Source organism: Pogona vitticeps, chromosome 6 (assembly GCF_051106095.1).
Source record: "Pogona vitticeps strain Pit_001003342236 chromosome 6, PviZW2.1, whole genome shotgun sequence".
NCBI classification, from domain to species: domain Eukaryota; kingdom Metazoa; phylum Chordata; class Lepidosauria; order Squamata; family Agamidae; genus Pogona; species Pogona vitticeps.
Window position 1 is genome coordinate 104,920,859 of NC_135788.1, and position 17,734 is coordinate 104,938,592.

The window sequence follows — 17,734 nt, forward strand, 5'->3', positions numbered from 1 at the left end:
GAGTTTTTGCCAGCGGCTGTTCTCATTGGAACTGTCTGCCTTGCACACCCTCCAGAACGTGGAGCCAAGAAGGGGCCTCCCCACTCTTTCCTGCCAGTGTCTGCCTGGGAAGGGGGGTTGCCTCTTCCTGTGGGGAACAGGAGTGTGTATGTGTGTGTGTGTCGGGGCAGGGGAGGAATATAAAACTTTCCCTCCAGCTCGGTTAGCTTTTGAGTTTCTACTTTCCTTCTCTTCTGCCAGAAACTATGGAGGTGGGGAATGTGCGAGACAGGCATACTTTCCACCGTTTTACAAAAAAAGAGGAGGTTGTTGAAATTTAAAGATTTGGGAAATATCGGGCCTTGAGAAGCATGCAGGTTGTCTCCAGGAGGGTCATGGTTTGCAGTGGTAAGAACATCTCTTGCATGAGCAGAAACTCCAGCTGTGATGGACTTCGGTGTCTATCGTCACAGCCCTGCTGCCTAAGGTGATGGAGTTGTTATCTATTCCACCCCATGTCCTGTGGTCTACACCGCCCTTTGCCATTTTATTACCACAACCAACCCATGTTTATCTGGAATCAGGAGGACGCCTGTGCAGACTAGATTTTAGATCCAGCCTCCTTGGTTAGTGGGAAAATGTTACATCGAGAGGCTAAGAAGAAGCTGTTTTTTTGTTTGTTTGTTGCTTGGTGCAGAGTAACACATGGTGCGTTCACTTTAGCCAAAATTTGTTCTACACCTCATGCAGAAAAGTACGTAAGTGCTTCTTCCTACCCAACCCCCCCCATCCCAGCAGAAAAATTACAATAATAATAGAACCAACAATAGACAGTTTGCTCTTTTTCTTAAGATCTGAAAACTTCCTGAGGCTGCTTGTCTCTGTCTAACATTAGGGCCGGCCTTCCTTGTGAGCAACATTCTCTTGTGAGATTTCTGGACATTATCCTACAATGTCTGCTGAAGTTGACCGCAGGAAATGATGAAATAAACAGAGAACTGGTCATACAAATTGTGTCCGTTCTAAAGACTTGCAGGCTCATTGACTGACACATTTCTGCCCCTGCCCAAAAAGGGTTTTGAAAAATTTGTTTTCAATTCCCTACCGCTTGCACCGTGCAGTTATGCATTTCTGCATGTTTTTCAATGCTGGTTGTCCGCAATCTAGCTCCGACCCGATTCTGTCATTTTCATAATTTGCAAAAATAAAAGAAAAAAAGGAAATCATTTTGCAAAGCCATTTCTTCTGGATTCTCAGAAAGAATTTCTGAATTCTCAGAAAGAATTTCTGAAGCCAGAAAGCAGGATTGTTGTCCTTCCACCCACACCTCCTTCCCCAGCAGCCAAGAACGTAATTTTGAAATTGTGGTTTGAGGATTTAAATGCGGATCACTGTGCATAACAACCAGTAGGCACAGACACACTCTGAATCTTCACGAGGTACAGCTGAAAGACGGGACATAATGGCTGCCTCTTACTGTCGGGGCCCCCTTCTCTTACAGTCTCTCCCCCCCCCCCCCATTTCCTTTGCTGGGTGGAGCTGCGGAAGGAATGAGCTCACAGCTGCTAATGTATTCCAGATGAGGCCTCGGCTGCTCCATTCGCAGCTCTTGGCAAGTTCCCAAACTCTTTTCTTTCGTGCTGCCCCCCCCATTCCCCCTGTTCTTTTAACACACAGCCGATCTCTGTGCATGCCCCCCCTTTCCCTTCAAAACAGTTTCCTTGCTGCCCTGACTGGCATGGCAGGCCAGCAGGGGGCAGCGGAGTCCGGCCTCTAGGTAGGATCCTTAAGCCTCTGGTAGCTGCTGCAGGTAACTTGGTGCCAAGGCCATATCACGGAGTTGTGTGTCTCTCCCAAGAGTGAGAAAACAGTGAAGGATGTTGCACCTATGTGGAGATCATGGCACTGCACTGGAGCTAAAGGTGGCTGTAATTATTCTCCACTGCTTCAGGGTGAAGGGGTTGACATGGATACCCAGAGGGTTGCGTGGGCTCTATAAGGCCCTGAGGGTTTGGGGAGGACAGGATTGGTCAGCCGGGGGCTCATGGAGGCCCGGTGTCTCCTGTTTCCAATACGTTCTTTGATGTATTTGCAGGAACCTGAACCTGTGGAAGAATGCGTCCAGAGCACCCTGGCTGCCTTGTATCCCCCCTTTGAAGCCACTGCCCCCACCCTGCTGAGCCAGGTTTTTGAGGTGCTCGAGCGGACGTACCAGCACGACGCCCTGCGCTACACCCTTGACTTCCTTGTTCCTGCCAAGCACATCCTGGCTCGCATCCAAAGCGAAGCTTGTGTGAGTTATTGCCTTGGTTTGGCTCTCTGTTCCTGTGGGCTACCCCTGAATAGGAAAAAAAATTGCTCAGCCGCACAGGGCAGCATAAAAGCCGTCAATGCCAAGGCTGGAATCCCACAATGGACCTCTTGTTGGGAGCTTATATTGATCTAAACAGGGGTTGAAAACCTTTATTTTGAACAACCGTCCCAGAATTCCCAGCTGGCATTTTCAATGGTAAAAGGGATATGGGGGTGGTGGTGGTGGTTCAAATCATCAGTGGAAGGTAGGACCCCAGGGTAGATGTTGTGATCCAGCAACATGGAGAAGACTGATAGGTTTAACTTGGGGACATTTTGCAAAGCTAGAGATCAGCTCTAGAATTTTTTTAACACCATTGATTGATTTATACTCCAACTTTCTTTATAAAAGGATCCCAAATCATTTCTTGAAACTTTCACATAGATAAATGTGGGTTTTTCTTTCTCCCGAGGATTGACAGTTTCCCATGATTTTACAATCCTTTGAAATGTTAATCCATAATTAGTACTTCCATTACAGTGGTACCTCGATTTAGGAACATCTCCACTTGCGAACATTTCGAGTTACGAACGGCTCCGTTTGCAGAATGTTGCTTCGACTTGCGAACGGAGCTTCGACTTACGAATGAAAAAAAAACCTTTCCTGCCCTTTTTTTGACCTAAGTTCATTTTAGGTCAAAAGAAGAAGAAAAAATTCACCCCCTAGTGGTAGAGTACGGATTAACCGGCTTTGCACTAGTTCCTATGGGAACTAATGCCTCTACTTATGAACGGTGCCTCGACATACGAACAAAAAACAGCCTGAACAGATTAAATGGTTTTCAATGTATTCCTATGGGAAATCTTGCCTCGACTTACGAACTTTTCAATGTACGAACGCCGTTCCAATACGGATTAAGTTCATAAGTCAAGGTAACACTTTATTTCTTTCTGTAAGCTGTTGCACCAGGGGAACTCCAAGGTTTTGAGGCCAGAGAACACCAGCTCTTGTGTGAAGCCCAAAGCCAGGTTTCAAGCCCAGAAAATGGTGAGCACCAGGGTTGATTTGATTTAAATCAATTTGATTTAAGTCGCAATCTTGGTCATGATCTAAATTTTTTATAATTGAATTTTTCAGTTTAAATAGTATTTAAACGGTTACATAAACCAATTTGATTTTTTTTAAAAATCGTTGATTTTTATCCACCCTGGCGAGAGTATTATTCAAAGTTAAATGACTATTAAGTGCCAGGAACCCAGAAGGGTTGCTTAAAAGGACTTCTCGTAGTCGGGATGTGACATTTTGCCCATCCATGAGTTTGCCAAAACTGAAATAAACTAATGTGCGAAGTAAGCCAGTTTGTGCAAATTTACTTTGTTTAGACAAGTCACCAAATCTGATATTTTCCTGATGCCCAGTTTGGCTGCTTTGCATCTAATTCGCCCTCCCCACTTCTCTCTTGTGTTCCTTTTTAGGCCCAGTACAGCGGTTTTGTGTTCTGCCATGAAGGTTGGCCACTGTGCCTTCGCGATAAGATCGTTGTGCAGCTGGGCTCCTTGCCCTGGCAACGCCTCTGCCCGGGGGACTTCTATCTCCAAGTGGTGCCTCATCGGGAGTGTGCCCCCCGCCTGGTGCTGAAGTGCCTCTCCCCGGAGAGCCACAGGGGGGTTCAGGAGCTGCCTGTGTCCTCCGACTCCTACCCCTTCCTTTTCACGGTTGAATGGCTCAATGGCATCAACAAGGAACGCCGAGGGGGGCGCCTGGAGCGCTGCCTGCTGGCAGCTGGGGAGAAGGTCCTGAGCCTGCCCTGGTCTGAACTAGTGTACCCCCAGTTTGTGCACAAAGACGGATTCATTGTGGGGCAACGCTGCCCTGCAGATTTGACTCCAGAGGTGCTAGGGGCCCGGAGCCCTGGCGACGGACGTCACTCTGGTGGGGAAAACCGAGAGTCGGAAGGCGAATACGTTCACCTCTTGGAAGTCAGCCCCACCGTGCACCAGCCGCCCAGGATCCTACAGCCTTGTGGCGCACAGATTCAGACCATGCCTGCCCGCAAGGGACACAGCAAGACCCGGAGCCGCCGCCACCGGGCCTGGCTCCACCATAAGTCAGGGTGTGGAGAGAACTTTGCCTTGCGTCAAGCTTTCAAAACCCAAGAGGCAGAGAGATCCAGCCAAGGAAGTGGTACCCAGAGAGACAGGCCCGATAAGTCAAGAGGAAGTCCTAGCCCAGTCCTGGGTCAAACATTGGAAGCCTCTAAGGGAGTAGGGAGCGCGAGTCCTGAGGAACTAGAGCAAAAGCTAACTCCCTCTGGAACTCAGGTAAGACCAGCCATTTTTGTTGCTGCTGGTGCTGCTGAGGACATTGGACTAGAGAAAGCAGAGTTCCCAGGATCTGGTCACCAAGATCCAGTTCGTTCCAGAGAGGGTGGCAATGGAACCCAGTCTCCAGCATTAGCTACACCAAAACGCAGCAGTAAAGGAAACCGCAGGAAAAAGAAAGGGGCTGGGAGAGGGGCGAGAATTAGACAAGGAGGTGATTTGACGAGCAAAGAAACAATGGTATCAGCTGATGTAAAAGAGGGTGAGAAGGAAGAAGCAGACATTGGTTCAAAAGAACAGGATTCTGGGATGGGAGAAGCCATTACTGGTCCTAGAAAACAAGCAGGTGGCGCTGAAGAATGTGGTGTTGTTGGCAACCTTGAGGGTAGTGTTCCTGAGGAGAGAAGTGGCATCGCAGAGGAAAGCTCCATTACTGGAGAGGGAGCTCTTTCTGCCAGCGAGATGGCTGCTGGCACCAGCAAAAGGAACGTTGGCACCAAAGAGACAGAGAGTGGCACAGAAAAAGGTTCTGTTGGCAATGGCGGCAGTAACGCTGGCACTGAAGAAAAGAGCGTTGGCGGAGAAGGCCTGAGCGTTAGGACTGAAGAGCTGGCTGCTGCTGCAGCGGAGGCTAATGAACCAAGAGCTGGCACACCGGAGCAGAGCCTTGGCATCACGGAACATGGGGCGGATGGTTCCGAAGCACCGTGCGTGGGAGAACAGGGCCTCCCTGTTGGCACCGACCAACCAACACCAACGATGTTGTCAAGGGAAAATGAACTGAGTCTTGATGGACCAGAGGAAGCCTCAAGTGTAGCAGCTGATCCGGGGCCAGAGGAAAGACAGAACACCCCTCTCCCTGCTGGGCCTCCCCTTGGACATTCTGTGGACTGGGGACTTCTACAATCCGGTGTCTTTGCTCTAACAGGTAAAGTCAGTAAAAGGACATGTCTGGGCTGTGGGAGTCAGCGGTGGGCTTGAAGGTGGCTTGATCAATCCTTCTCATCCTTGGAAAGAAAGAACAATTGGAAGAATTGCCTTTTTTTTTGGACTACATTTTCTTGAATTCCTCCAGTCAGCATGGCTGCTAGCCATGCTGGCTAAGGGGTTACAGAAGCTGTAATTAAAAAGAGGAACTTGTCTAAGCTTTAGAAGTAATATATAGAGAACATTATTCTTTAACGCAAGGATGGGCAGCACATAAGCCTGCCTACGGCCCTGCTCTCCTCATTGAATTCCAGCTGCCTCTGAATTTTGACAGTGTAGCATGACAAAGCCGCATTTTGCTTTATGAAGAGAGCACGCAGGGAGTGCGCAACACATCTCCAGAACAATTCTGTTTTGTTCTGTCTTTAGTGCATGTGGCATAGTTGTTTCCGAGTTTGCTCAACAAGGTATTCAGTATAAGCATAAGCCCTATTCATTTCCATGCACAGATATCCATCTTGTGTAGCAGCAAGTTGAGAGTCTGCAGTAGCAAACCGGAGATCACAGAATACTCTGCTGGGGAAGCAAAAGGATGCTAGGCTCTGTTTTAAAGGAGGGACATCCCAGGAATGGAGGGAGTCCTGCTTTCAAGCAAGCTGCCTGCTCTTAGAGAGCCACTGCCGGCTGGTTTGGAGCAGATGCTTTCCATTGGTCGATGATGCTGAGTGGCAGCGTCAGTCATCATCATCAAATACATAAAATTGATCTCTTTTATATATTTCTGCCTTTTGTTGTTTGATATTGATGAGTGTTTTTAAAATCATCATTTAGTTTAGCAAAGTTTCCTTTCATCAGTTTCTAAAGTAATCATTTTCCTAGGAATAAGCAATAGGGTGAAGAACAATATAAAAGTATTCTAAATCGATTAAGTGTATGGGTTGTCAATGCAAACCACCAGCCAGGTTGCATTCCAAAATTCTGTATGGGTAAGATCTCCACAAAACAATTCTCCTTAGGTGCTTTGGATGGCCTGTCCTTTAGCCAGCACTTTTGCCATCTTGTTAAATATCATGCCTCCCTGCTTGCCACATCATAGCAGTTTGAAGAAACCGCGCCGTCCCTCCAAGCTACAAGACACAGCCCAAAATAACAAAGGAGAACCCTGCCATGTTGCTGTGGCTTGCAATATGGGAGGCAGACCTCCCCGAGGATGGCTGTGGCTCAGTAGAAGCGCACACCAAGGCAGAACCAAAAGGAAGTGGGGCTGGCCGGCGGGAAGATGAATGAAGAGAAGATTAGGGCGAAAGTTGGGAAGGCAGCAGCCGAGTTAGGAAGGCAGTAAATAAAGGAGGCTATCTGCTGTTGGTTCCTGTCATCAAATATATAGATAGAACTTGGGAAAGTTGCTTTTTTTAAAAAAGAAAAAAAGAACAGCTCCCAGAGCACCTGCAGGGATTTGGCCAAAATATTTTCTGGAGATGCAGGTTGAGTTTTGAGCATTTTCTTTTCCTGCCCTTTTGGAACAGACTGGCAAGGTGGACAAAGCAAAATCCCAGCATATATTCAATTCCCAGAGGAAGGGGATGTGAAGCATCATGAATGTCTGACATCTCGATACCATGAAAAATATTTTAAATGTTTAATTAAAAAACACACACACACAACTTCTGGGGCCATGACAGAGCAGTTTCAGTTAAATATCCCTATCTGGTTTATTCATTTGTTTTTAGTTTTTAGTCTGTTGTATTTTAAAGTTATGAAATATGCAAATTAGCTTACAGTGGACCCTCTACTTAAGGAATTAATCCGTATTGGAACTGTGGCTGCAAGTCGAAAAGTCTGTAGGTCGAATCTCCATTGACCTACAATGCATTGAAAACTGATTAATCCCACAACTGGCAGTTTTTATTCTATTTTTGTTCCATTTTGGTTTTTTTCTGGTCTGTAGGTCGATTCTCCGGCTGCAAGTCGAATCTAAATTTTGTAGCCAGAGAAGTCTGTAACTCGAAAAGTCTGTAAGTCGAGCCGTCTGTAAGTCGAGGGTCCACTGTATTTAGTCATGCCCCTCCTTTTTAGCCTATGGGAATCACAGCCCTTGAGCTTTCAGAAAATTGTAAAAAAACCAACTGAGATGGTCCACCAGCTAGGCTCACCCATTAGGTTACCTGTTGCAGCATTCATTCATTCATTGAATTCCTTTTTATTGTTTTTACCCTGTCTTTCTCCCCAGCAGGACCTAAGGCAGCTTATAATATTAAAGCAGACAGTGTTTAAAAATTAGAATTAGAAAATTCAAAGCAAAGAATGACAAAAAAAGACGTACAGGATACAAACACATAGTACAATAGATACAACAGGCAAGTTAGATTTTTTTTAAAAATCACAGTTCACAAATTAACCAATGCCTGTGGTGCATGAGATGGGAAATTCTCAAGGCCCATCCAGAAGAGTTGGGATCTCTCCTTGAACAATATCTACAGGAAGATGGGAGAATAATCTAACCTAAAATCACCTAACCTAAAAAAGTTTGCAGCCCAATTTCCTACCCCTTCACATCTCACCTGGCAATTCAGGAGAACTTGATGGCTTTCTTGTAAGGCTTCGTGGGACTTACCCATGTTTGACAGGAGAGAGGAATGGGAAAATGTGTTTCTTAATGAACTTTGTTGTGTTAGATTCCATGTGTTTTGTATCCATTGCTACAGATGGAATACTTGATAGGAATGGGTAGGAAATGGAACATTTGGATCGGTGGGAAATTACAGCTTTTTCTGGAACCTGGAGAGCAACATGACCCTGGGAAGATGAAACAGTAACTCTTTTATGGAGAATGAGCTCAGGGTTTCTTCCTGTAAATATAGTTTTTAAAAAAGCAGCTGTTCTGGTTTAATACTGTAGGTCAATATGACTTACATATAACATAGGCCTATGCTAAAATCTGAATACCACAGCCCTCATATCAGATCTTATATTACCTCTGTTTTCAAATAAAACTGTATCATTTTTCTTTCTTGGAATAATTGCATTTGAATCTTTCCACATGATTACATGGCAGAAAACCTAAATGTTTATAGGATGTTGGAATCAGTCCTGTATTTCTAAGGAGATCATGTGTTTGCCTCATTCATATGTTGCAAGTTTGGATATATACACATGACACCGTAACATTTTGATTGTGTCAATGACCCTAAGGTTCTAGTTGATTGGCTTAATCCTAATTTTGCCTTCTGGAATCTGTTCTTGTTTGCCTTCTAATCCAGCGTATTTCCTTCTGACTATATTCCTGCAGAATTTATTTTGATTCCGTTTCATCTGCATATTGTAATGGATGGATCCCCATAAGCAGAATGTCTTGTCTCCTTTGCCTGTTTTAATACTTCCCAAATAGCATGCTGAGAATAGCTATTTCAGATCTCCCTATCTATCTAGGAGTGCAGAACATGTGACCTACAACTAGATGCTATTGAACTCCAGTTCCTATAATCCCTAGTCAGCCCAACCATGACTATAGTCCAGTAACATCTGGAGGACAGCAGATTCCCAACCCCTGCCATGTGCCCTTCCACAGAGCATGACAATATGAGATCACTGTGAAGATTTTAATCAAGTTTGAGGGTTGCAATCTGGAATGGCATTTTTATCCATGGGAGACCTCAGTGTCTTGAAAGGAATCCATCTTTTCCTTTGGGAAACACAGCTGTAATACTGATGAAGGTTAGAAGACAGGAACAAGAACTCTCTGGCCCAGTGGTTCCTAATGGACAAAACCTCCCAGAAGCTTTCACCAGTAGCTGTGCTGGACAAGATTTCTGGGAATTGTAGTCCAAGAACATCTGGGAACCAAGGGTGGGAATCACTGCTCTTGCTTGACGGCTCAGTTTACACAAACAAGTAACTGTGCTGGGCTGTCCATGTGGTGATTTACATTGTACACTGTGTAGTGGTTTACAGTGAAATGAACGGTTCATTGATATTTAGAGTGGTATCCAGCCTGAACTTATGATATGAGATTGATAGCCATTGCTAGTTTCCAGTGGTCTGTGGATGGCATTAGGGGCATGGCTATCCTTCTGTCTCTTTAGTGCCAGCTCTTGTATGTCTGGCATTGGCAGTTTGAGTGGCAGTAGAACTCAGTATGAATCTGTAAGCTCTGTCAGGACTAAATTGTGTTACACTTCCAGGGTGAATTGATGTTGAGCTAGACCTCATGTTTTCCTTGTGTTTCACTTACAACAGGAGGAGTAGATATGGCGGGTCGCTCCTTGCTGACTGTGGTGCCTCAGCCCCTTCAAGATGAGCTGCCTCCTGGACAAGAGGATCTGGTCAATACCTTGAGATACATGCACTCCCTACTTAGGTAAATTGCCATGAGGAGGCGTGAGGGTTTCAGCATTAATTTCCCTCTCCCTGTGTTCTTCCTGAGCCAGTGCCGTGGTAATTATGGCTGCAGGAGCCATCTAAGCCATTGTGGTGCCTCAGCCAAAGGATAAATTGATGACACAATTTCCACATGTAGAAGCAATTGGGATTGGCAGTGAAATTTTATTTTGATATTAGACATGCTGTTGTAGCATTCTATTGAGAGTGGTCGACCAGCACTCGTGTGGTAAACTAGCACAAAGAAAGCCACATGAACCATACAGTTTTGCCCCTCAGCACCTCACTGCCATTCCCCATCCCTCTGCTTCTGCCTCCTCACGCAGCTGCCTTTCTCTGCTTAACGGTAGGGTTGGCCCTGACTCTTGTATGCTGTTGACTTGAACTGGCTGCTGTCTTGCTTAGCTGCCTTTTCCCAATATGTCACACAACGTTTACTGGGCAAGCAGCTGCCCTCAGGTGCATCCTGTTGGCAGTGTTAAAGACAGATTCATCCCTTTGGCTTCTGCATGTGGAATGACAGGGGGTAGATGTTACCATATTTACACAGCAAATATCCTGGGCCAACCCACTGCATGTCTTCCTCAAGAGGCTTCCAGAATGATCCCTCTGAAAAATCTTCTGGGTCTCCCTTCTGAAGTAACAGCTGTGCTACTTAACGAAAGCACCTTCAAATGAGGTTGGTTGTTAGGATTTCCTTCCAAACAATAGACTGAGGCAGGTGGAGAATTCAGGAAATTCTCCTCATGAAATCATAACTGAGAGGAAACTGCTACGGAAAACCATTAATGGTCTAGTTCGCTTGAAAGTGGCTTGTTCCTAATGTATGGTTGTTTTTAACAGAAACTTTTAAAAGTGCCTTGCAACTACAGTGCTTTTGTTTTGAAGCTGTTCACCTGAAAAAGCCCCGGTTCATATTTTGCGTCAGCAAAGAATTCAGTTGATGGCTTTAAGCAATCATTTCTTGATCTACAAGAAAAGATTATTATAAAAACTATAATGTTTACTGGGATGGTCTACGCGGGATATTTCAAACACATAAATACACTACAAAGTTATGCCCACTTGATGTCTGTTCTCCACGTCTTCATTTGCATGTGCTAATAACAAGTCATGCTCTGATATACTCTGTGCATACTAAACTGGTGCATTAGACATAAAAAAATGAAATAAAAATGCAGTCATAACTTCAGTCCCTCCATCTGTAGGCTGGGTATTATTATTATTATTTATTTGGTTTATACCCCGCCTATCTGGGCGAACCGTCCACTCTAGGCGGCAGTTTGAACATAATGTGGATTCATTGTAGGGGTGATATAAGGAAACGTACTGTGCAAGTCCTTACCCAGTTTGCTGGGGGAGCAATATCTAGTCTGCATAATTAAACTGTAAACTACCCAGAGAGTGCTTTAAGTGCCATGCGGCTGTGTATAAGGAGCATGCTTTGCTTTTAGACTTCCAAGTGAATTGTCTAGCCAGTTTCCATACACTGTGCCTCCTGAAGCTGTGATTAATGTGTATTAACCCTTGGAAAGTCAGGGAGAACAACAGCCTCATCTCTCTCTTGTCTCTTCATACATGTTCCAGGCAAGAGCTGAAGGCCCTCGGGCTGACCCTGCTTTTGGACCTCAGCCAGGTAGATGACTGGGTCCTCCAGGCTCCTGTGTTGCTGCCAGCTTTAAGGACATTTCAGGTACCATCCTACCTCCTCTGAAAGAGCTCTCTTCCCATGGCATAACATTTTCTGCTTCTCTGCCTAGGAAGGCAGCCTCTAGGTCTTGCTGGTGACCGACCCCCTTAGGGCACAATTTATGACGAATTGTTGTGCCTTTTTTAAACAAACAAACCTAATCCTCAGTACATTGTTACTGCAATAGCTTGGTGCTATAAAAATGCAAATGAGGGGAAAAGGAGTAAGCATATAGTCACTCCATTCCCTACTCAAGCGCTTGGGATGTTTAACAAGTAGTTGTAAAAGCAATAGTAATAATAGTTTTAGCAATAGCAACGGTTGTTCTGGTGGTAACAACAGCACTGGTAACAACAATAACATACACTGGTCAGCCACAGCATTAAAGCCACTGACAGGTGAAGTGAATAGCATTCATTATGTTATTACAATCCCCTGTTCAGGGATGGGCTGTATCAGGCAGCAAGTGAATAGTCAGTTCATGAATTCCATGTGTTGTATAGCAGGAAATATGGTCAAACGAATATATATAGTTATAATAAGTAATACAGTGGTGCCCCGCTAGACGATTACCTCGCAAAACGGTTTATTTGCTAGACAATGAGTTTTTGCGATCACTATAGCGCTTCGCAAAACGGTGTTTCCTATGAGCGATTTTTGCTGGACAATGTTTCGTTCTGTGTTTCGCAAGACGGTTCTTTTTTTTTGGGAGCGTTTTTCGCAAGACAACGATTTTGACAGCTAGGTCCACCACTTGCAAAATGGGTGGTTTTGGGACTGGTTTTCGCAAGACAGCAATTTTGACAGCTGATCCGCAATATGCAAAACGGTTTTCCTATGGGAGATTTTCGCAAAATGACGACGATTTTTCCCCACTGGAATGCATTAAATGGATTTCAATGCTTTCCAATGGGGAACCACATTTTCGCAAGACGATGTTTTCTCAAAACAGTGATTTTTGTGGAACGAATTAACATCGTCTTGCGGGGCACCGTTGTAATATGTTTCTGTGTCCTTACTGTTCAGTTGAAAGTGCCTTGTAAATTCCTTTACATAGGCTACTAAAACATTACTATATTTTATTTACTTTTCAAACTTCTCCACTTTCAGCAAAGGATGAGGCAGAGGCTTGTCCTGCTCTTCAGAGATTGGCAGATTTGGCACCACAGAACTGTTACTGAGCATCCTCTCCATGACCATGTCTTTTGCACCCCAAAGAACCCTATAGCTGTGCCCTCTATCCCCCTCTTGTCCTCTCCTCCTCCTTGATCCCGTGTCTCTCTTTTCTCCTCTTTCTCTGGTTCTCTCTGACCATCCCTTGAAAACAAGCCTTTGTAAAGCAAAAGCCTTTCTCTCTTTAGGAGAGTTCGGCACCCGCCATCAGTCAGCTGCTGGTGGTCCTCCCGCCTGATGACCGCTTTGTACCTCATGAAGAGGAGCTGGCTTTAGAACCTGCAGTGGTAAGTCATCCTTTCTTGGGCTACATTGGGGGATACTTGTTAGAAAGAAGAGACAGATGCAACAGTTGTGAGATGAGGAGACAAAAGGCTGTAATGTATTGTAAAAATTAGATTGGGGTCTGGCTGCCTGTAGACAAATTCCAAGTAGATTTCCTCTTTCCCTGACATTTTGGAAATAGCTCGCTCACTCCCCAAGGCTTGCCATTTATTTATTCCAGACTTTCCATCCCATTAAAATATGTGAAGTAATATTGTCCCCCTCCAACACATGAAGGAGATAACTGCACAATGCACTTCTGCATAATTAACTCTAATATACAGTCTGTTCAAACCACAGTGGAATTCATGAGATGATTATGATAATGATAATAAGGATAACAACAACAACTCAGAAGTGGTTTACCCTTCCCTTCTTGTATGGGTATAATGGGACTGCAGCTTGCCCAAGGCCACTCAGGCTGGCTCTTCTGGGAGGCACAGTGGGGAATTGAACTTCCAACCTCTGGCACTGCAGCCGGATATCTAGGTCATTGAGCTACCAAGTATGAGATAGTGTGGTCTAATGTCAAACTAGGACTGAGTACATTAGTGTTGAAATCCCAAATCAACAATGAAGATCTTGGGTCACTTTTTATCTCTGCCTAGCCTGTCTCATAGGGTTATTGTGAATATAGGGTTGAGAGAAGGGAGAGCAATGTGTGTTTCCCTCAGCTCTTTGGGAAAAAATGTGATGTTTAAATGTTGTAAGTAGATAAATAAATCTGAATGAGGTTTAAATCACTAACACATGTGACATTGCCTAGGGAAAGTTGTGAAGAGATAAAAATAATAACCAAATGAATAAAGTGGAAAAAAATCATTTAGATATGATGATTCCCAACCTGGTGTTCTTGGGATTGTAAGTCCTAGAAATCCGAGCCAGCACAGGTGGTGGGGAAGGCTTCTGGGAATTGTAGTCTAAGAACACCTGGGTTAACCAAAGTTGAGAACCGCTGCTTTAAGGCATACATATATGTGTTTGAGAGAATTATAAACAAACACCTAAGAACCCTCTCAGTTTGGGTCTGATTTTAACTCAGGTGTTCATTTTTGTTGCTGGGAAAGGCAGTAAGTGGTGAAGGACTATAGGTGGGGCATTGTTGTGAAGCTGGAATATGGAAACATTGTGTGTTTCCTCAACCTACAGGAGGTGCACCTTCTTTCTGTCCCTGAATTGCCACATTATGTTGCCCTGGACCAGTTGACTCCATCACTAGGTGGGACGCTATCCTATTCACCACTGAAATGGGTTGCAGAGCACCAGGTAAGCAAGAATAGTAATCCTGTGACACTGAGCTTGCTCCACAAAGTTCACCCTTGAAATCAGTCTTTTCTCCTTCCAACAAAGCACAGACACCTCTCCCCCTACACACACCTTCCTCTCAAACACATATATTTTGATGTATTTGCTCATTGCCCACAATAAACCTTTCCTCTTCAGCCTATCTGCTTATCCCTGATAGTTGCAAAACTGCCTACTCCACCTCACCTGAGGCTGGACCCTGTGTTTCTTCTGCTTCACATGAGGCCACAAGCTAGTATAAATATAGAAATGCTATTAACAGGTCACTGTGTGTTCTCCTAGTATGAGTCAGTTCTTCGTGCTTTGAATATCTGATAAGGCTGGCCCTATCATTTGGCAGAGAGAAGCAGTTGCCCCAACTGGCAAAAGATGCTGAGGGACAATGATGTCGTCTTTTCAGCTGTTCTCATGAATTTTGTGTTCTCCTCTGTTGGAGAACGAGGTGGTGTGTGCAGGGTCCAGGCATGATATTGGGTTGTCCCGTGCAAAGTTGTAACACACTGACACCACAATTCCCATGCATATCCTCAGACATGATCTGCAGTTTATCCATATATTTTCCTTCATCTTAATGTGGATTGCCAGATGGGCCAAGCCCCTTTGGACATCTACGCCCTGATAACTACACTGTAGCCCAAAATGTATGTGGGGCATAACTTGTCCCAGCCCCTTAAACTACCTTTCTGACTCAGGGCTGTCACTGGATATTATTCCATGGTCAGTACTGAAGTAAGGTTAAACTGCCATCTAGTTAGCTTGTGTTTGTGAGGTAGAGATGAGACAATGTCTTGTTTCTTTCTTCAGGCAGAAAAAAATAATAATAGAATCATAGAATAAGTGATATGGAAGGGGTCTCTAAGGCCATCGAGTCCAACCCCCTGCTCAAGGCAGGAATCCAAATCAAAGCAGATCTGACAGAGGGTTGCCCAATTTTCTCTTGGATACCTCTAGCATTGGAGCGCTTACCACCTCCCGAGGAAATTCGTTCCATTGTCGTACTGCTTTAACAGTTAAGGATTTATTTCCCGATATTAAGCTTAAATCTGGCTTCCTATAGTTTGAAACCATTATTATGTGACCTCTCTCAGCAGCTGACTACTTCGACAAGGAAATGAGAAGAGTGAGTGGTCAGCTGAGGGGAGGGACAGCCCTGGTGGGACCACATCCGCGATTGGCGTGATGTTGCTGCCATCGGATGTGTGCAATGCAAGGAGCCCAGTGAGTGGACAAATATGAAGCTGACATGTCTACTGAGAACAGATCCTGCCGCTCCTTTGTATGACTTTTCAAGTCTTTGACAAAGGCTATCATATTCCCCTGAGTCTTCTTTTCTCAAGGCTACACATGCCCATTTCTTTCAGTGTTTCCTCATAGGGCTTGGTTGCAAGGATGTAGGCCATCACCAATTTGTGTGATCCTTACCTCTCTCTCCCCCTCTGCACAGGCTCTGGAACAACTACAAGCACTCTGCCACAGTGTCTTGCAGGCTGTACATGAGGCTAGTGCCCACCTCAAGGATGTGGGATCTGCACAGAGTCAGGAGGTAAAAGTGTGTGACATGACTTTAGAGGTTGTGAGGGTGTGCTGTTTAACTCTGCAGATGGCAATCCTCCCCACCTCCACCTTGCACTTCTTATAGTCTTGCATTATCTGTTATTCTGAGGGAAAAACTTCCAGCTTTCAGTCATAGTACAGTATGAGAGAGAGAGAGAGAGAGAGAGGAAGCAAGCTTTCATGTCTTCCAAAGTTTCATCAGGCTGGATGTTACAAAATGTGAGAAGGCCAAGGAAGGAGGGAAAAGGAACATTCAGAATTCATCTAGCCAGACATTGTAGTCATAGGAGTTGCAACCACTGAGTTCCAAAATGGAGACTGAGGTGTGGTGTTACTCCATGCATCTCCATGGAGTTTAGAATCAGTTATACAATTATATTCAAAGGCCCTGTTTGTTTGTAAAGACACACGAATTAAAAATCTGGATGATTCATTGTTACGCCTTTGTGTATCTTGTAAATACTGTATATAGCAGCAATCATATAGATGAGAGATGCAGACCTGGATCTCACTGAAGTGGTGAACCAGTATCTGTCTGTAAATGTCAGACAGTATGTGAGAGCTCATATACCATGATGTTCCTCCATGTACAAAAAGTATTTCATATAGAAAACAAGAATGTCAGAGGCAAGCTCTGCAATAGCACATTGTGTATTCCCTGCATGAGGGATTTTTCATTTCTCTGTCTAGAGAAAGAACATTCAGCTGCATGACTTTACACCTATAGCCAGAAATGGCCCAAAAACACAGACTGACAGTGAGAAATAGACCTCCAGTTTTTTTTAAACTGAGACATTTAATGCAGATTTGCAAGGGTCAAGAAGTGTGTGCTATTATTGCTCTGTGTAGCTCTTTTCCTTTCCCATGACTAACAGAGAATTACTTATGCAAAATAGCAGATGTATTTAACTTTATACAGTAATTTGCATGACACATGCCCATTATAGAATTCACTTTGGTTGCTGCGAAATTCTGGTTACTGTGGATCTGGTGGCCTGTTTGCTTTTGCTTCTAAAGCATAGCATTTGTTCCTCTGTCCATCAAGGATTAGGGGCATGGTTTGGCTGTTTTGAAAACCTGTGCAGTTATCAACTGCCAAGTCAGCATTTGTTGTGCAGCAATAACATGTCATCACCAGAGTGTGGGGTGGAAAAAAAAATGCAGTTTTGGACCTTTTTGGACTGCTTTTGCCTGCTCTCCCTGCCGACTGAAGGACCCTGGGAGCTGCAGTCCAGAAAACCTAGCTTTTCTTGAGTTCTGATGGCCACACATCTTTCTATGTTGCTGGGGGTAGACTTTAGCTACCTCAGTCTTAACCCCCTCCCCATGCTTTGCTGTGCCATCATCAAAGATTTTTCGTTACCCCAGGAAGCGTCAGCACAGATCACCTTGCACCAAGAGACAATGAGGAAGTTGCTCTCTGAACCTCGTCTTCTGGAGCTCCAGCGGCGTGGTGGGTCTTTGCTGGCACGGCTGCCCCCTCTGGGTCCCTGCAGGTGAGGACCAGTAGTTGGAGCCTAGCAGGAGCCCAGGTCCTGTTTGCTCTTCTTTGAAAATTCTTCAGCAGTTTGGAAGAACACCCTCTGGAGCTGCTGCTTGTTTGCAAAATTACGTGTGTGGGGAAGAAAGACTGGCACTTGTTCATATTTTTTTAAAACACACTATCGACTTCAATGTTGCTCACTTATGTCACCTGCACGTTTGAATTGTGTTGCAGGCCTGCCTCAAGACATGTGGCTACTTGAGGCAGAGTGACCAATATCCTCCTCATGTGCTAAAGTCAAGGTACAT

At 44.8% G+C, this 17,734-nt stretch overlaps 1 protein-coding gene across 2 annotated transcripts in view; it reads left to right on the top strand.

The window, feature by feature from the left end:
- Positions 1-17,734, top strand: part of ARHGEF40 (Rho guanine nucleotide exchange factor 40) — a 38,442-nt gene that overhangs the window by 4,343 nt on the left and 16,365 nt on the right. For both annotated transcript variants that reach the window (XM_073004489.2, XM_073004490.2), the window contains exons 2-9: positions 2,075-2,272; positions 3,748-5,521; positions 9,757-9,877; positions 11,485-11,590; positions 12,949-13,047; positions 14,234-14,350; positions 15,834-15,932; positions 17,312-17,439. In XM_073004489.2, the coding sequence (XP_072860590.2) occupies positions 2,075-2,272; positions 3,748-5,521; positions 9,757-9,877; positions 11,485-11,590; positions 12,949-13,047; positions 14,234-14,350; positions 15,834-15,932; positions 17,312-17,439 (2,642 nt within the window). The remainder of the gene's footprint in view (positions 1-2,074; positions 2,273-3,747; positions 5,522-9,756; positions 9,878-11,484; positions 11,591-12,948; positions 13,048-14,233; positions 14,351-15,833; positions 15,933-17,311; positions 17,440-17,734) is intronic.